At 42.5% G+C, this 19961-nt stretch overlaps 3 protein-coding genes across 3 annotated transcripts; 1 reads left to right on the plus strand and 2 right to left on the minus strand.

Annotated features, from left to right (window-relative positions):
• Positions 1-29: 29 nt before the first annotated feature.
• Positions 30-3760, minus strand: LOC102701121 (NADH--cytochrome b5 reductase 1). The gene is made up of 9 exons (XM_006644834.2): positions 3526-3760; positions 2868-3009; positions 2675-2765; positions 2473-2550; positions 2221-2301; positions 2033-2122; positions 1094-1159; positions 513-599; positions 30-389 (listed from the first exon to the last, which is right to left on the minus strand). The coding sequence occupies exons 1-9, from the start codon at positions 3635-3637 to the stop codon at positions 297-299; spliced, it is 840 nt and encodes a 279-aa protein (XP_006644897.1). The 5' UTR covers positions 3638-3760; the 3' UTR covers positions 30-296.
• A 4246-nt stretch (positions 3761-8006) lies between these two features.
• LOC121053327 (protein indeterminate-domain 12-like) lies at positions 8007-8600 on the plus strand. Its single transcript, XM_040520207.1, has one exon. It carries the CDS (start codon positions 8085-8087, stop codon positions 8436-8438), a length of 354 nt encoding a protein of 117 aa, XP_040376141.1. The 5' UTR covers positions 8007-8084; the 3' UTR covers positions 8439-8600.
• Positions 8601-11551: 2951 nt separating this feature from the next.
• Positions 11552-12772, minus strand: LOC102721331 (uncharacterized protein At5g19025-like). Its single transcript, XM_006646363.3, has one exon. It carries the CDS (start codon positions 12485-12487, stop codon positions 11810-11812), a length of 678 nt encoding a protein of 225 aa, XP_006646426.2. The 5' UTR covers positions 12488-12772; the 3' UTR covers positions 11552-11809.
• Positions 12773-19961: the final 7189 nt, after the last annotated feature.

The raw sequence follows: 19961 nt of genomic DNA on the forward strand, positions 1-19961 counted from the left end.
ACTGATCTTTCTCAACTGGTGACATTTGATACCCTTTTGTACGCAGTGTAGCATCCATTCATCAAATGTTCAGGCAATCAGGTTGTAAACCATATGATAGTCAACAGTCAGGAATGTGGGCTTCTGCCAATTGCAGATAACACTTGCCCGTAAAAATGGAATGATACATAAACTGTGGGCTCACGACTAAATCATGTATTGTTGTCAACTACCAAAAGAGGTCAGACGACGTCTCCATGACCAAAGACAGCTCAGGCCATAGGTTCATTATTATGGTAATCCGCCATTAGGAGAGCTTAGAACTGGAACTGCATCTCCTTGGTGTACCCGAGCTCATCAAGGTGCGCAGCCATTGCCTTGTTCATCGGAGGAGGACCACATCTCAAGATCTGGAACAATTAACAAATATATTATATGTAAGTGTCCAAGCTGCAGACCCCATACAGACAAGAGTTTACTGAAACCAAAAGCTTCTAAACAAACGGTTCTAGAAATGAAGATTTGAGTTTTACTTGAATGTCCTCAGCAGGTGCTGGACAATGAACTTTAATCATGTCCTGTGACACAAACCCAACACCACCATTCCAGACTTCGGGAGGCTGCACAGGCAAAATTCAATATCAGAATCTGCTGCAAATGTCTCTCTCAAGTACAAGTACAATGCATGTTGTAGTTCTTAATATACATGGGGAACTAGGAGTTTATAACACAGTGTTTACTTCAAGCAGACAAACACAAATACTAAAGCAAGTGCAGCTAAGAGCTTGCTTTTATCCAGAGAAAAAATCTATATACATGCCCTTAATCATTTCTATACAGTGGAATCTTTAAATTTATTTATGTGGAGATCTTTTGCAATCATCTTGCCATGCTAAGGTACTGTGGTTCAACAACCCATCTCTTGTTTCGACCAGACAATTCATAACAGAAATTCAGCAACTACTGACAAATATATTGAAGAGAAATGGAGAAGATGGGATCCTGGATATTGCTGTTTCCAGCAAAGCTATCGCTACATTTCTAGGCATCAAATGCAGTGTACTGATGTTGGTGCACAAATCTTGTAAAAAGCATAGAAGAATATTGGGTTCACCTGATTCAAGACGTAGTAGATCTTAAAGCGATTAGGGTAGGTTTTGGCCAAGTTGTCCAGTTCTTCCTGCAAAGATTCAAAACAGACATAAGTTTGGGACTGCAGTAAATAGCATAAAGTATGCAATCGCCAATCAGCCTAATTGGTTAAAGCAAACATACAAAATGGCATAAACCATTATCACAACCTCAAAAATATTAGGTAGGGAACCGTCTTGTGATATTAATAGAATGACTATTTGCTAAAGCATATGCAGATGTGATGAATTATTACGATTACCATTCATATACCATTTATAAAATCTTTGAGATTACATAGCAAAGTGTGAAATATTTCAGCTATAAATGACTCTATAAATTGTTTCAGTTTCAAGCCATACAAATTGCATAAGTTTTGTATTAGTAAAATCAAACCAATTAGGCCATCCTCAACGAAACGCTTGTAGGGAAGCTTTAAAGAAAAAAAAAGGTTTGTTGTGCTGGCGCTTATTTCTAGCCGCAGCCGCTTGACCTGGCATCGATGCTAAGCAGACGCTTAACAGTATCCATGCACTCAATCAGAGGTAATAACTCCAAGTTTTAAGCACCCATGTAAGTTGATTGCATTGGATTATAAAACTTTTAGATCAGGTGCTTGACAACATGGCAGCTATTTTCTTCTGTAAGCACTCATCTAAGCTTTTGTTATTGAGGATGCCCTTAGAGTTGTCATAAACAATACTTCAAATTCACCAGATGTCGTCAACAACTAAATGAAATATGTATAGTTATGGTGTCTGCTAGTGAATACATGGCATGACAGCACAGTAAATCTGAAATCTGATTGTTGATGCTAACAGCCTTAATGATCAGAAAAACCACATATTGTATTGTAGATATATTGTACAGAACAACTACACCAAAATAATAGTCGCGACAAAGAACAAAGAAGTGATTCCACCTTCAGAAGAATGTCTTCATGAGTGACATTTGCATAGATTAAATGAACTTTTGTGCTATCATTAGGGTTCTCAAGAATTGCCCTTGCAACCTGTGAGAATAGAGAAATATTGTTTGTCAGTACTAACTACTAAGTGCTTGCAGTAACATTAATTGCAACATAGAACTTCTGAAGGCGCATATTGTTACCTGGAACATCGGAGTGATGCCTGATCCACCAGCAAGCATTCCAAATGCTCTCACTTGCCCAACTTGGTACCTGAAACGACCCTAGAACATAGAAGAAAAAACATGTTAAACTCATAAACATAGAATGTCATCTAATAAAAAAGAACATACACGCTGGCTAAAGCATAACTTATAACACGGAACTCTTTCAGACTCAGCAAGCACCCATCTTATAAACCTAACACGAGTTGCTCATAACCGAAAGAGAATTACCTTAGGTCCTTTCACAGACATATAATCATCAACTTTCATTTCACGGAAATGGTGAGACATTCTTCCTTGAGGGTACATCTGCATTATGAGAAAAGAAAAGATGTTGAATAACAAATCCTGTTTGTGTGGCAAAATGATATGGTCCAAGCGTGACAACAAGAACAAACAAGCATACTCGCAGCATAAAGAAGTTAATCCATACCTTTATAACAAGTTCAAAATACCCTACATCAGAATCCAATGTAGTAGGGGTATAAGGTTTGATTACTTCTTCGCCTGTAGCATCTTGTCCCCTGAAAGAATATAAGGGAGCACATACATTGTCTCACATATATGTGAAACGGTGGCATCTTCTAACAGCTAACTTCACACAAGGTGTAAGGCAGAATCCAAACCTGCAACTAATATGCTGACCGATAGGAAGACCCAGTACAGAAGTTGGAGTAGGAAGAGCAAACTTAAATCTGGCCACGTTATGACTTATTTGCTTCTTTTCCACAAGTTTAAATTTCTTGAAGTTCTCAGGGTCCAAGCAGCCTGAAAGGAAAAAAAAAGTTGCACCACCAATCAATGAAGGAAAGTATTAATCAGGGGATAGAATGGATTCCGGAACTGTTGATACAACTACTAATCACTGAAAGATAGTACTATTTGTATACTACAGAACAGCATGTGCACTAAGCAATGAAACAGCAAAGACACAGCAGTGTGACGGGAATCATTCATCAAGCTCCCTACAGCTACGTCTTCGAGGCCACAAATGAGCAATTTGCAGATCGAGTCTGATAGGGGTCAGGTACCATGACTCCGAAAGAAAAACCCCACACACGAACTCATTCGCAAAGGATTCGCAGCGGTAATGCACAGAAATCGCGGGCTCGCGGCGTCATGTCGCCTTTCAACAGTGGCGAGAACTGAGAACCCACCAGAGCTAATATCAGGCCCCGGTAATATCGGAGGACCAGATCACGCACGAGCCACGGAGCAACCGCATCTCGGCACATACGACGGGGCCGCGGGGGGATGAGATGCGACGGACGGAACCATACGTACCCTTGGGCTTCCTGGAGCGGAGGAGGATGAAGGCGCCCCCCGCGGCGACCGCGACGACGGCGACGGCGATGGCCACCGTTGTCTGCACGCTCTGCCCCTGCAGGAGATCCATGGCCGTGGGGGGAGCTGTCGCGGGCGTGCGTGCGACCCCTCTCGTGCTCGCCCGCGATGCTCTGGGAAGTGGGGAAGAACCGGTGGCGGGTTTGGTTTGGGTGGGGGTGGTTTGGTGCAGGGTGGGGATGGAATTTGGGCCGCGGCGGCGGAGCGGAGCGGAACGGGGGAACCGGGGAAGTGGGCAGGCGGGGGTAGGTGCGACAGTATACGTGCGTGTGGGTTGGTGCTGGGAGCGGAGATCGCGAGGTCAGCAAACGCACACGACGCCGGTCAGTGATCGAGACTTTGGAATTCGACTTAACAGCGTCTCCCATATAAAAGTTAATATTTTACTTTTAAAAATGTATAATATTCGTCTAAAAAATATTAGACATAAAAAATTACATGCCAACAAAAATTAAAAATAAATAACTGGTATTAGAAACACATATTATTGCTCTAAATTTAAGACCCAGGCCAGCTAATTTTAGACATGTGTAAATACTATGAGTTGTTGATAGATATATATTTTCTAACTCAATTTCTAAAATTTAGTTTTAAAGATTAATTTTAGACATCTTTTAAAAGATGGTCTATAAATGTGTCTATCACTATTGGCTAACAAATTGGGCACTCTACCTGAAAGCAAACTGCAGGATGCCGTACTCTATTGAAGCAGCCATTCCAACAAATTTCTGGTATACTCCATTATCAAATATATACTCGCATGGTCTCAAAAGATAAGTGTTTTTATAATATAATTGATAACATAATGTAAGATTTTTTTTATGGTATTTAATGTATTATTTATATTATTAGTCATTTCTCGTTTAAAATTCTTCTCGTTTTATTCTCACATATACTCATACATCAATTTATTTCTTACTTAGCTTTAATATTCGCTAAAGTTATAAACGAACAATATATGCTTATATTACGGAGCGCAAGGAGTAACTACTTTTCGCTGTCAATTTGAGGCTGCGTGCAGTTTCCGAAAATTTTTGGGAGAGGTGTCACATCGACGCGTACGGTAATACATTTGCAGTATTAAACGTAGTCTAATTACAAAATAAATTTTAGATTCCGCCTAAAAACCGCGAGACGAAATCTTATGAGTCTAATTAATCCGTCATTAGTAAATATTGGTTACTGTAACATTTATGACTAATCATATGCTAATTAGGCTCAAAAGATTCATCTCACGATTTTTCCCATAACTATATAATTAATTTAATGTTCATGTATATTTAATGCTTCATTTATGTGTCCAAAGATTCGATTTGATGTTTTAGAAAAAAATTTTGAACTAACCATGCCTGAATTATTGTTTTTCCAAATTCATAAAGTAGAAATCATCATATCTTGGAAAATCGCTACCTCATTTTTCTTTCTGTTATAGTTATACTATATACCAATGATAAAAACATATATGAATAAAAATTATATTGTATCTCTTAACGATTTAAAAATATTAAAATATAAAATATAATAAAATATCAAAAATAACTTTAAAATTATTTTTGACTCAGGTTCAAACTTCAAAGGCGTCGCATGGCTGCGGCCTGAGCGCCGGTCAAGCTCGAGCGCTCTGTTACTGGAGTGTTACTCCTTTGTCACACAAATTAGAGGGGATTTTGACTTTCTGTTTGTAATATTTGACTACTTGTTTTATTAAAAAATTAAAAGTATTATTTATTTTATCTATTATTTTCTATTATTATTAAAAGTAGTTTAAGTATTACTTATAAATTTTTATATTTACACTAAATTTTTAAATAAAATGAATGATAAAAATTATAAGTGAATAGTTGGAATTTTATATTATGACATATTATGAGGTAGCAGTTATTTAGATTGGTAGGTGGAGCGTCAGTTGTTTAGATTTTCCGAAGTACCACCGGTAATCTGGCCAGGACAGCCACCAGTTTCCCCTTCATTACTGTGGTCGGATCAGCGGCAGGTTGGTGGTTTTGCCGCCGGTGTACTGTACGTGCTCACTTCACTGGCATGCGTGGTTGTGCCAGGGCCCAGGGATCTTTGCAACGCTGGGCCCGCGAGCGGCAGGATGCGGGCGCGCCCAGCGCCGACGACGGTCCAACCCAACCAGTATCTTTTTAGAATAGCCTATTTAAGATCACTTAGCTTATCGTCCGGACTGTATTTCATCCTTCGATCGTAAAACCGGATACAATCGGTCCATGAAACTATCAAAACCGGTATAAAGAGGTTTCTCGGCAGTTTTAAAGACGGTTTTAGTTGACTTGGCACCTACATGGCTAGTTTGACTAGGTCTCCATTCCACGTAGCATTGATATGACGTTTACATGATAATTATATACAGAAAAAGAGTAGGCCCACCTGTTGCCTGAGAGGAAAGAAGGAATGACATGTGTGCCCACCATATTTAATTCTTTTGGGTAGTTGACTGTGGACCCACGTGGGTCTGCCATTTTTAAATCATTTTTTTTGCAGCTGATAGGTGGGTCCACTGTTTTTCTAATATATAATTACCATGTAAGCGTCATGTCAGTGGCACGTGGGACGGATACCTAGTCAAACTAGCCATATATGCATCAAGTCAGCCAAAAACCGCCTTCAAAATCATCGAGTGACCTCTTTTACGCCAGTTTTGATAATTCAGGGACCGGTTGTATCCGGTTTTACGATCCAAGGACAATAAACAGACTCAACGTTAAGTTGAAGAACATCAAGTGGACTTATTCCTCTTTCTTTTTCCTCACGACCTTAACCGGTAGGGATTCTTGGCACTGCTGACTGGCTTCGTTGTGGCAATTGTCTATGACTAGAATGATAATTTGATTCGTTTCACATGCATTTTAAGTTATAAAACAAATAGAGCGGATCAAATATGGTTTAGATAAAAAAGGATAGGAGAAGTTGAGTTTGCAAGTTGATTCGAGATGGAATTATGAAAGAATGAGTGGATGCTGAATTTGAAACACCTTTAGACCTCTCATCTTATTATCGAGTTTGAATCATGTCTTTTAAGCACAAAATCAGGTACAACAGATGGTATTAATGTTGGAGTCACCGTTATCGTCACCATGAGGGGTCATTGTGGCATCAAGCGAGGTAATCGTTGCCGCTTCTTGCCATTGAAGCACACATTCGCAAGATCTCGTGGAAGGGTTCCAAGCAGACGCGGAGGGGTTCCTGGTTTCACAATTGCCACCATTGGAGATAGTGGTGTCGGTCATCCTCCTACTTATCCTTCTTGCATGCGTAACATTTTCATGCAGGATGATTCATAACATATGAGCGCGGGTGGATAGCGTCGATGGAAATAAAGCTCTAGGTTAGTTACAGCAAACTTGGTGTGCTAGCTAGAGGAGGGGCATGGCGGGAGCAAAGAGGACTATAGCCTAGACAGGGAGCCCCTGAGCAGATATGGGAAGCTAGCAAGAAAGGTGTGAAGAGAAATTGTTGTTGCGTGAAGGGGATGCGGTCGCCGCTATTGGAGTATGGAAGCACAAAGTTAGTGGGGGTCGGGACGCTACGAGGAAAAGTTCAAGCTAGTTTCTCCACCAACAAATTGAGAGGGAAGAGGAGTGGTTAGCATATTCAACTATCGTTGCCACCTCATCGAGCTCTATCATTGCTAGAGAGGAACTATGGGTAAAGTCGACTCCAATTACTCCTTATCAGCTGGCCTAACATGTGGTCCCTACGTGGGTACTACATTCTTTCTATGAGGGTCCTACTTATTTATTTATCGGATTGTTATGCCACGTAAGCAGCTAAGCGCTATATAAATGCCATGTCAGATGATGATAAAGTCTAACATGTCATGTGGTTGTCATGTCAGTTGACACCGTTGTCCAAATCTCCTCGTTTACAGTGGTTTTGAGAGACGAAGGGTTCTGGGCTTTAAGAATGTTTCTAAAACTCACCAATAAGATGTGTGATCTAAAGTGGACTTGATTGTTGTTGGGCTTATTATTACACAGCAAGGTCCCTGGGCCTTACTGCTTGAGACAGCTGGGTCGTTATCTGGTAGAAAAAAGTCTAACAGAGGTCCCTAAACTTGAAGGCGAGTTTGTTTTTCGCCCCTTAGCCGTAATACCAGAAATGTTTACCCCTAAACTTATAGAATCCGTTCACAAAAGGTCCCTCGGCAGTGTTGACCTATTTTTTTTGACCGGTTTTTGTTGACGTGGCGTCCGATGGGTCTCGCATGTCATGTTTTTTTTTAATTTTTTACTCTACCCTCTCCCTTCCTCTCCCCCCCTCCCCCCAACCCCCCTTTCTTCCCTGTTTCTCTAGAGCGCTGCTGGCGGGGGTGGGGGCGAGCGACAGCAGGCACGGGCGAGCGGCGGCCGGCGCGGGCGAGCGCGTGCAGCAGTGGCGCGAGCGAGCGGCGGCCGGCGTAGGCGAGCGCGGGCAGCGGTGGCGAGCGGCAGCAGGCGCTGTGCATATTAGTTTAACTATGCTAGCTGTGGTCATCCATGCATGCAGACCCGGATGCGGAGGTGATCGCGCTGTCGCCGAAGACGCTGCTGGCGACGAACCGGTTCGTGTGCAAGGTGTGCAACAAGGGTTTCCAGCTGGAGCAGAATCTGCAGCTGCACCGGCGCGGGCACAACCTGCCGTGGAAGCTGAAGCAGAAGAACCCGGCGCAGGCGCAGCGCCGCCATGTGTACATGTGCCCGGAGCCGACGTGCGTCCACCATGACCCCTCCCGCGCCCTCGGCGACCTCAACGGCATCAAGAAGCACTTCTGCCGCAAGCACGGTGAGAAGAAGTGGAAGTGCGACAAGTGCGACTCGATCGATCTCTCTCTACCGACCTTGGCTAGCTAGCTACTCCATTCATGGTGTTTTCTTGCTTCTTCTTGATCACTAGCAGGCTAATTGCTAATAGCTAGCAAAAAATGTTTAGTAGTGCGCACTAATGGCAGCTAGCTACCATACATGATACATGCACGTTCGGGGTTAGGGTTTTGTCTGGGTTAGCTTGCTGGTGGTGGCATTACTTTAATTGATCTTAGTTTTTTTCACGAGGGCTAATGGCCACTGGGAGGGAGAATTGTCGACATCGATCGTACGACCGTGTGGTTAATTAGGATGTGTATGGTATGGGCGTAGAGCAATTAGGGCTGGCCGGCCACTCGCGGACGTTACTGCTCGTACGCGATACTTTGCCATTGTCTTGATGATGCAAATGTTCTAAGCATTTTGTGCTGGCACATGCAGCGTCATGCGTCGTCAAGCCTGGCTGGAAAGGCCTCTGGACGCTGCCTGCTGCACGCGCTTGCCCGCGCCACCGCGCTCGCCTGAGCCGGCCGCCACTCGCTCGCGCCACCGCTGCACGCTGCACGCGCTCGCCACCGCCGCCCGTGCTCGCCCGCGCCGGCCACCGCTGCACGCGCTCGCCCGCTCCTGCTGCCGCTCGCCCCCACCCCCGTCGGCAGCGCTATGGAGAAACAGAGAAGAGAGGAAGAAGAAAGAGAGAGGGGAGAGAAAAGGAGAGGAGAGAGTAAAAAATTAAAAAAAATATGACATGTGGGACCTATCGGACGACACGTCATTAAAATTGGTCAAAAAAATAGATCAACACTGCCGAGAGACCTTTTGTGAACGGATTTTATAAATTTAGGGGTACATTTTATAAGTTTACGGGAACATATTTCTATTATTGTGGCCAAGGGACGAAAAGTAAACTTAGCCTTCAAGTTTAGGAACTTATAGTGGACTTTTTTTCATATCTGGTAAATGCTGAAGACCCTTGATCCCGATCGCCTGTAAAGCTGTGTGTTTCCGGCCCTCCCAGGTCCCGGTCCGGTTAGCAAGGAACGATTCGATTCTACCCCCGATCCACCAAAAGAGACAAGGCCACACAACTCCCTTTTTCTTCCTCGCAAAGTCGCAAGCCCACAACTCATGACGAAACAGCAAGCAGACTTGAGGCACGCTTGTCATCGTGCTATTGACTACTTGAACATAGCCATTACAAATGTTAGACAACTGAAGGTTCTTCCTGGGCTGAACCATGGTTCTTCTACAAGGGAGATCGGATCAAATCTCTCATCAGAACTGTAAAATAAAACAGTCAGTAACTCGGTAACTCAGTAAGCCTTCAGAAGGACAAAAGGGTATGCAAAATTGGAAAGTTGCGCATGAAACAATCGGTCAAATAATTTACTTGCACCAAAAAAATAAGTTCGATATGAAAAGGCGAGGGGTGCAACCACCAAAAGACTTCAAGCAATTCAACTTCCGCACTAGATTTTTTTTTCCATTATTATCCTATGAACACATACTATCAGAGTGTTCCCGGATCGCCCCTAGCCGCAACCAAAAACACTGCCAGCTGAAGAGTACTGACCCATCCAACATACACTCACAAAACTATAAAGCAAATGAGAGATATAAGTATTTCAACCTCAAATTCTATAGCTAGAGCTGAAAATATACATGATCACCAATGATCATGGTAGAAAACATGAACTCAGAATAGATTTACACAAGCACAGGAACCGTTGTACACTTGTCAGTTTGTTAAGGAAACAGAAGACAGTAATCAATAACCATTTTATCATTGTATGGGAATGAAATACAAATAAAATAAAAGCAAACGTTGAAATAAATGAAACATAAAAAACAATGTACCGTGCGACAATGATAGGGAAAAAACAAAAAAAAAATTATGGTTACAAATAAGAGGGTCATAGTCTTTTTTTTTTAATTTTCCTAAAACATTTACCTCTATTTTATGAAAGTAACTAAATGTCTCTTTAGGTCGAGACGTGAGAACCCACATTACAAGCAATCAAAAAGGAGTGAGGAAGATATGACACAAAAATTAGATAAATAAGTAAAAGCCTGAAATGGTACTTGACACTCAAACAGGTAAGGTTCTATCACCGAAAGCACACAGCAATATGATAAAACCATTAAAGTATTTGCATCATAAAACATGGAGGATGAATTGTAGGTGATGGACAAGAAAGCATGAGGTAGTATACCTATTAAAACAATGGCAAAAAAGTGCGCTATGATATAGTGTCATTCACCAGCTAAAGAAACAAAGTAGGAGAATGTGGAAAATTACTGAGGAAGACCACAAAAGCGATGGTATAACAGATGGACTTAGTTTTGAGGATTGTGGTACTATAGAAGTATGATATGGCACAAGGTTGTCACATGGGAAAGAGGTAAGATAATTATGGGGCAGATATTCTAGAAATTAATTCTCAGTTAATCAAGGTAAAGTGAACCGACCAACCATAAGATAATTTTGCTAAAATAAAGCTATATTATTTGGTTTACGTTTGAAACTCTGTCTATTTAGTAATGACTGCATGAACAACTGCGCAGCTGAAGTAGCCAAAGCTACTCAGAACAGAAGCTGCCCCTTATTTTAAGTTCAAGCAATTATCAAGGCAGCCAACTTAAGAGTGGACAGGCTTGAAAGAAGAAAAGAAAAGAATTTGAGAACGGACAGAGTACTATATGTATTTGTCATAGTAGGAAAACCAGTGGATGACAGTAACTATTCACATTTCATACCACCCACCATAGAAAAAAGTGTTCTGAGAAAGCCCACAGTAGAAAAAGATGTTCTGGGGAAGCAGAATCTACAAGAAGTTTGAAATTACAAATTTACAATAGATACTTAACCTCAACGTGAATTGAAGAGCAGCTATCATTCTGGCCATCAAGGAGAAAAATCTATACCCACAATACCAGCACTGAATCAACTGGAGAACATGCCACAAATGGCAGATAACAATGGATTGCTACAATCAGTTCGAACTTCAGAGCAGTAAAACACCGAAATGAAACAGAAGAAGATTACTCCGCAATTCGGCAGGGTCAAAGATGCTTACCATAAAGATTTGTCGACTGACAGATCAATCAGGCATCCAAAAGAGCAGCCAAACAGAAAGCACAAACAAGCATCCAACAAGAAAGTATCTTTGTAAGACTATTTATCCAGATTCTCAAGGAAACCATGGAACAAGTAAGGATATATGTTTATGCGCAGTCATCCTCTCTGCATCGCATATTCTATAATCTATGATCTGGTATTGGCTAGTATTACTATCATCCCTTTATTTCCTCTCCCTGTACTAATTACGAAAGGATGCATCTTATATTTCAGCTGCTACTTATTAGTACTGCGAAGGAACAGCAGGTAACTAGTAGTAACCATGTGATCCTTCTCTTATCTACTTCTTGATCCGGCGCACCTTCTTGGCGCCCCAGACCTCCATGCGACCCTTGGGGCACCCGCAGGGTGAGCGGAAGATTAGCACGGTGCGGCCGTTGGGCGGCGCCATCTTGCGGAGCTCGGCCTCGAGCTCTTTGTGCGCGTCGCCGATCTCCACGGGGCGCGCCCCCGCGGCCGCGAGCAGAGCCGATCGCGCCGCTGGAGCCGGGTGGCCGCGCACGCACTCCTCCGTCTCGAGCTGGATGTCGAACTCGACGGCCTTCTTCAGGCCCCTGCAGCGCGGCTTGCCGCACTTGCGAGCGTGGTGTCCCACCATCTCCCACGCGAGCACCGCCGCCGCCACGGCCACCGCGGCCCCCGCGGCCCCCGCGAAGGCGGCGACGGAGAGGCACGACGCGGCCGGGTGGAGCAGCGCGCCCATCTCGAGGAGCACCATCTTCGCGTACGGCACCACGAGGAACCCGAGCGCGGCGACCACGGCGAGGAGCACGACCGCGTCGACCGCCGCCATCGGCGAGTGGTCGCAGAAGGCCGTGAGCGACCCGCACGACGCCGGCGAGGAGGAGGAGGAGGCCCGCCTGGATCGGGAGGAGCACGCCGCCGCGGCGTTGTCCGCCGCCCTGCGGTGGTGCTCGAACGCCCGGAGGAACTCGATCAGGCTGCGGCACTCCGCCATGGCGGCGCCCCGTCGCTCACACGCGCGCGGCACGGCGCGCCTGGGGGGGAGAGAGAGAGCCCTGGACTCACCGCGGGTGCGCGCGTGCGCTCCTGCTGCCGCTGCTGCTGCTGGTGGTGGTGGTGGCCCGGTGGGGTGGGGGTGGGGGATCTGCGGGGAGAGGAGAGGAGAGACGAGGGGAAATTTGCCGATCCGATCGGTGGGGTTGGGGACTGGGCACCATCGGCTCGGTTGTTTTCTCCCCGCCTCCCTCGCCCGCGTCGCGTTGCGTACTCGCGCGTGGCGCGCTAGGTGGGCGGCGGCCGCGCGCGGGGGAAAAAGCGACGTACCCAACCCAGCCGAGCGGACGAGTGGTGGACGGGAGCCGAACGAGCGGGCCGGACAAACGCCGGCACTGAAACAAAGGCCAGCAAGGCCCCGTTCAGTTCCCAAAAATTTTTCAGACATATCACGATCATATATTTAAAATATTAAATATAGTTTAATTATAAAATAAATTTTAGATTTTAAAATTACGAGACGAATTTTTTGAGTCTAATTAAGCCAACATTGGTACATATTGGTTACTGTAACACTTATGGCTAATTATATACTAATTATGTTTAAAAGATACGTCTCGCGATATTCTCCGTAATTATATAATTAGTTTTAATGTTTATGTTATTTAATAATAAGTATTTAAGAAAAAAAATTAAAAGGCATAAAACGGACTTGCACCACCACAAACACCACGTACAGGTACAGCCGCCAACGAGGTGGTGGTGCCGCCATCGCGATGAGCTCACGCGCGCAGCAGCGCTACAGATGTCAACGGTGCGCACGTTACCGGGATTGGACGTGCCACGACCGCCGGTGCCTTCTGGTTGCTTCAAAAACCCGATCATTCTATTTAAGTTTACCAGTTAAATTCTTCCAAAAAAAAATTTACCAGTTAAATTTTAAATTTCTAACTTTAATTTTAGAGTTTTTTTGTTAAAGTTTAGTTTTTAGACTTGACAATTTTAGATTACTGAGAATACAAAGTTTTTATTTATAAACTATTTTTGTTAATCACGTTGTGAGTGTTACGTGGGTCAAACTTCTCTCCGTGCACGGTGCACATAGACTGAAATCGTTGGAGCGCACGTCTCTGCCATCGCCGCGAGTTTCGCCCATTGTTAAGCTTGGCGTTGTTCCGATTATTAGATATGGTGAAACCTGTGTTTTTTTGTTGAAAAAGAACTTGTTTCTTGTCGCTGTGGTGCATCCAGATCAAGGAATCACTTATGTGACAAGCAAAACATACCCGTCGAGCAAGATTGCGATGTGTTGCTAACTAGACCGTAAACAATGGCATTGTCTTGGTGACATCCCTCAACCATTGGGCTCCTTGATCGGACATGAGGAAATGAAAGTTACCAAACCCAACAAAGCTTCTCTATACGGAAGGTTTCTTAACATTTTTTTCGTACCGTTTGGTCAGATAATAACGTCATGGTGTCGTATGCGGAAGCAGAAAATTTACTAATGGCACTTTTGACGTGAAATCAAAGGACTAATGATAGTGGCACATGCCGTCAATCCCATGGCCACATTTCGTCCTAAACCAGGAGTTGTTCTTTTTTCCTCGACTTCACATGGGAATGGTGGCGTCTTTGATTCAGTGATCAACGCAATTCATTAGTGCCTGCTCATCCTTGACCGTACTTGCGCGCTAACGACAAACTCAGTTGCTGAAATCTGTATTCCTTCGCACGGTTACCTGGGAAAAAGAACCATCTTATGCTAGTCTGCATCGGATTGAGATCATCTGCAGTCGATACGTTGGTGTCTTTCTCATTTGCATATGGATCCAACAAATTTTGGATCTACATCTCATATGTCAGTAAGTCACCATGCATTTAATTATAGAGGATCATCGTCAGGAACAAATTCAGATAGGCAGAATACAGGGGGCCTTTCGAGCAGCATGTGGCGGTGCAACTCTGTTAATAGTCTGCGTTTTGTCCTGTGCATCTGTCGCACATGCATGGATGCATGGTTCCGGGTGGAGGGGAAAGGCATAGCTAACTTACACTTTGTTGGGTATTCATATTCGTATTCCTGATCAGTTTTTTCTGTGTTGGATTTCGCAAATAAACTGGCTCGAATGGAACGAGTCGTTTCTTTTGTTCTTTCACGGTCAGATTATGTGTTTGGTTATTTCACGTGGTGAAACCGACTCGTAAGTAAGAACGAGTCAGAAAGGATTTGTGCCTCTTTGAATTATAGGAATAAAAAAAATGAAGGAATAGGAAAAACATGATTTTGATAGGAATATGAGTGTAAAATATAGTACTGCAAAACACAGAAAAAACATAGAAATAACCGTTTGATTGGACCACAGGAAAAACATATGAATTTGAGGAGAGATAAATACTCAAAAAGTTTTTTTTTCATGAGGTTGTACCTCTTGTTAAATTTTCTCCAAAAATTGTATGGGAAGAGGCATTTCATAAGAATTTTATAAGGTTCATTTCTTTGATTTAAAAGACTTTGTAGGGAAAATTCCTATAGAAATAAGATGCTCTAAAATTCCTATAATTTTTTTTTGAATAAAGGGGGCCTTAACTGGTTAGCACCTGCCGGCTGACGTCAAATAGTGGAGGTGAGTTCCTTGCAAAGAGAATAATTGGTAAGAGGTGATTGAGGTTGACGAATCCTACACGGGCAATCACATCGGTGACTAAGAACTGAGGCCTTTCTTACACAAAAGTAGAGCATAGTTGACACGTTACAGTGACGCGTCACAACTTCACAATGGACGTTAAACACACACCGATGTGATTAGAAGGGTTCGAGATCATGAAGTTTTGCCCCCCCCCCCTCCAAAAAAGCAAATTTAACAGAAAAAACTACAGTGAATTTCGAGACGAAGCTTGCCTACGCTTTGAAACAGCACGGGCTACCCACATGGACTGGAGGCTAACAAAAATGTTGTTTGAAAACAAATACTACTACAAAACTTTAAATATATATGTTAATCTTTTACTGTTTGTATCGCTAGATCGCTATCACATGTCATCAAGTTTAAAATTGTTAATGAGGCGAGCTCGAGCGATCTCGCCTGACCTCAAAATCAAGCATGTATAACCTTTGAGTTTTTATATGAGCTCTACTAAGCTTGATATTGACTCATAGTGATATAATATATTCTTTTAAGAATAATATGTTAATAAAAAATAATTAGTTTTTAAGTTAACCAATTTAATGAAAGAGAAGAAAAAAAGAAAATTAAATTATATACGTATGACATAGTTCATCTATTAAGTAAACAATAAAAGTCATATATCGTTAGCCTCGTTTAAAGCTTGAGCTCGGATCGATAAAGCTTGCAAGTTTGGGTATAAGCTCGGGTTTGCTCATGAGCTCAAGCCAAGCCTAAAATGAGCCAAGCTCGAGCTTCTCGAGACTATTGAGCTCTTTTAACATCCTTATCGTCGAATAGGATCGACTAGGGGTGGTAATTTATTTGGTCTAAAGAGTTGAGTGGTGTTTTTTTTTTAAGTATTGAGTGGTGTTAAATATCGGGTTCTGCGGTTGGAGAGAGGGGTTGGTTAAATCGAACTTAATTTTCTTTTGTATCCCTATAGGTGAACATCAACAGAAGAAGCCATCAACTGACCGCATCACACCACACCACAGAACCACATCGTTGATCAGGCCAAGTAACAACTGCTCCGCTACTCTACTCGTTGCCAACCAGAAACCCAACAACAAGGGAACACCCTTATTTGCAGATGGAACAAACATAAGAGCTGCAGCTTTACTTCACCATCAGAGATTCATGCACCTTTCTCTCGCACAATTCATTGCTACACCTCAAATTCTATGGTGATAACTGAAAACCAATATTTTTGTCTACCACGTTTGAAAGAACAGTATAGTACAGTGGCCACCATTTTCCCTACGGCTACGATCCTATCCGTGGGCGTGTGAGCTCACATGGGTGGACAAAAGTCACAAAATGAGGCTCTAATCTCATATTTCTACGGTACGTACAACACTACGACTGCCTAACATGCTGACAAATCCATGGAATAATGAAGGCTTTCATCGTTTGGATTTTTTAAAGGGAAAGCAATATAACATATTTGAAAACGAAAAATAATATTTAAACAAAACTTTTATACATGTGTTCTTAACAATAAAAAATAAACTATGATTAAAAAATATCTAATAATAATTATAAATTTAAAATTTAAAAGTTGGCTTATAAATATAAACATAGGTGAAAAGACGGGGTTGTATGCCTATCCCTTGACTTCGCTAGTCTGGCACTGTGAGATGAGAATATGAGATACCGTCTTGGCACTCCAGCCACCGGCCAGACCAGCCATGAGCCATCGTACTCGTACGAGTTTTGCGGACATTTTCTGAATTTTGGTCCGGCCGTCCGGGACGAGGAGGCGATGACCGAGTCGTGTGCCGGAACGCGCCTGCGCCTGCAGCCCTGCACGGACGCGGAGAGAGGCGCAGACGAGAGGGAGGGAGTCAGGGAGATGCCGGCATGCCGCGCGAGGAAACGGTTGGGCGCTGCGTAAGATGGCCGACGAGCGAGAATTCTTCGCAGGCTCGCGGCAGCCGGCAGCTTCGCTACATTCAGATTCTAATAACTTCTGCTAGAGTCTCGGTGTGAGAGAATCAGGATAATATATTTGACTTGAACTGTTTGTAGGGAATATAACTCCTATAATTTCAACGATTTTGTAATCGCGTAACCTGTTTTGGTTTGTTCTGCTAGTCTGCAGTGTACCGTGCGTCTAAACCTTATTTTAATATTACATCGGTGCAGTCTTATAGATTAAAACTATATGGATGCATTTATTATGAGATGGAGGTACAACTTTCATATGGGTGAGACGTGATAGTGAGACGGAGACATTTGCAGAAATGAAGGGGTAATGGAGTGGAAAACAACTTGAAAAGCTGACAACGAAATACACGGACGTTTTCGCATCGCTGAGCACAAGCCGGGCCCAATTGATGTCCTAACAAGGACAGACTTGTTTCCTCTTGGGCCAGTGTACAGTGGGCCGAAATGGAAAGGCTGGGCTCCAAACCAGCAACGCGCGAACCGGAAACTACAAGCTGCCCCATTTATTTTCCTTTTGAAATTTACAAGCTGCCTCTTGCCCTCTTCTGTAGCTCTGTCCCCTCGATGTTATATTCTTCAGATTATTTCAACAGCTCTTTCCTGTCATGACATTCAGAATTTCAGATTATTTGCCTTATGGTGATATTCAGAATTTTCAGTACCTCTTCTCCTCCACGCAATATTCTTCAGATTATTTTCCTTGCCATGATATCCAGAATTTCATATTATTTACCTTGTATTCTCTTTATTTTATATCCCGTATGTCTTTTTAAAAATATCTAAATTTATCTACTGATCAATGCATATTATTTGTATGCATGCATAATTTATTAGCATCTATGTAAATCTGCGTAATGCTAAATAGTCTTATACTGTAAAATAAAAGGGGTAGAAAAAAGAGCCATAAGATTCAAGTGCGCTGACTTCACCTTTCTTTGTTGATATCTAAAAAAGAAAGGAAAGAAAGAAAGCAGCATTGGTTAATTGTTTAGTCAAGGACGGCTAGATACGATCGAGATGTATTAATCCCAACACCCAAGCTGCCAAGCATACGATTTTATCAGATCTATCATTCGACCTGTAGTTATGTTTCCTCATGTGCAGACCCCCTTAATCATGGTTACTTCCCTACCCTGTATCCCTGATTGCGTCCAAGCCAGCCCCCTGAATCACCCGCAGACCACGGTTTTAGGAAAAGATCAAAAGTAAGCTATGTTACAGGTTGTTTAACTTGTCTTGTCGAAGAGGCCTTTGTCTTAATCCGTACATGATAATTTTGATGGCAAGACGTGGAGAGCTCAACAAAAGCTAACTATGCTCTCTCTGTGTGTTTGTATCTCGTTGGCCGTCGAATGTTTAGCCCGTCAGCCATTGGAAGCCACGAGATTGCGAGGTTGGTAGCAGCTAACGACGGGCACCCGTTGTCCCGTGAATCTTTCATGGACTAAAAAAGTTGATTGAGAGTCAGCAATCTAGCTTGCATACAGGAGTTGACAATGCTATTTTTCTCCAAGGACCTTCATGGCAGATGGATTACAACAAAAACGTTTTTCTTATCAAAACAGAGAAAAAAATTCAGAGCTACTACGAGCCAACAACTCCCTACACAGGCAACCCACAGACCTCAACAGGCAGCTGGATCAGGAGGTCAAACTGTCCAATCATGAGAGTAAGACAATAGAGTATAACACAAGATTTCATCTTTCTATTTATGTTTATGCTCATAAGTTAGAATCTTAATTTTAGAATTAGTTTAGTTTTTTATCAAAGTTTTTTGTTTTATTGGATCTAAAAACACGTAATGCGGAAGTTTTACTTATAAATTATTCTTTATCATTAATAAGCTGTTTTGTTTGTCTTTTTAATTTCAATGAAATAAATGTGGCTAAGAGATTTACTAGCTAAAAGTCTACTCTGTCATGTGATTTCTCCCTCGCTATCCGTCAGAAACGGGCGAATCTCTCGTGACATCTCCGTCGAAGTCCGGGAGCAGTGTCTCGCCGCCCAACGACAGAGCTGGTTTTGTAGTTTGCGCTGTGGTCGGCAGCCATTCGTTGCGTTCCAATGACCCGTGCACTCATCTATAATCCTTATAGATGTGCAAATTGTGGAAAGAAAATGATTAGACCTGTAGAGATTCATCCAACTGGCAAGCCAGACATATCTGCTGCGTTCCCAAGTGCTAATGGAGTAAAACTTTTACATCGTTTTCTGTGTGCACGCTTCCTAAACTGCTAAACGAAGTATTTTTTATAAAAAAATGTATAAAAGTTGTTTAAAAAATCAAATTAATATATTTTTCAAGTTTACAAAAATTAATATTCAATTAATTATATACTAATAATTTTTCTCATTTTACGTGCTTAGATTTGCCTATCGGCCTATAGCAACTTCGAACGCGGCCATCTTTTACCAGTTCTTCCTAGACAAACATTTAGTACTGTTTTTTCCTCTTTTCAGAACAAATGAAAGAAAGCACTCGTCTGAAGAAGGGGTTGAACTCCATTCGTCTTGGCTGGAGAAATTTAAAGCTAGCAATGTTACAGAACTGGTACCCAGAGTTGTATCGGTAGCCAAACATAGATGCGCACGGTAAATCTAATCTCGATAATAACACCGACACACGATAATTATTAACAAGATTTGGCTAAAGTCTAATTGGAGCACAAATTAAGGGTGTCATTTCCCAATTTATCATAATTACAACTTATCAAGCTATTCACAGTACTCTAATCGATAACGTCACTAGGTAGTCATATTCACCTCTATATTAAGTCATCTTATGGTTAAAACCAAAGTACTATTAAATAACAGTACACATGTGTCATTGCAACCACGATGGCATTGTTTACAACCATT

The sequence above is a fragment of the Oryza brachyantha genome, chromosome 1 (genome assembly GCF_000231095.2).
Source record: "Oryza brachyantha chromosome 1, ObraRS2, whole genome shotgun sequence".
NCBI lineage: Eukaryota > Viridiplantae > Streptophyta > Magnoliopsida > Poales > Poaceae > Oryza > Oryza brachyantha.

Bases quoted from the DNA above. Each gene is read 5' to 3' on its own strand.
- LOC102721331 (XM_006646363.3), bottom strand. From the start codon at position 12,487: ATGGCGGAGTGCCGCAGCCTGATCGAGTTCCTCCGGGCGTTCGAGCAC.
- LOC102701121 (XM_006644834.2), bottom strand. From the start codon at position 3,637: ATGGATCTCCTGCAGGGGCAGAGCGTGCAGACAACGGTGGCCATCGCC. The intron at 2,551-2,674 runs GTATGGATTAAC...CTCATAATGCAG, and splicing joins ATTTTGAACTTGTTATAAAG to ATGTACCCTCAAGGAAGAAT. The intron at 1,160-2,032 runs GTGGAATCACTT...GAATCTTTGCAG, and splicing joins ATGAAGACATTCTTCTGAAG to GAAGAACTGGACAACTTGGC.
- LOC121053327 (XM_040520207.1), top strand. From the start codon at position 8,085: ATGCATGCAGACCCGGATGCGGAGGTGATCGCGCTGTCGCCGAAGACG.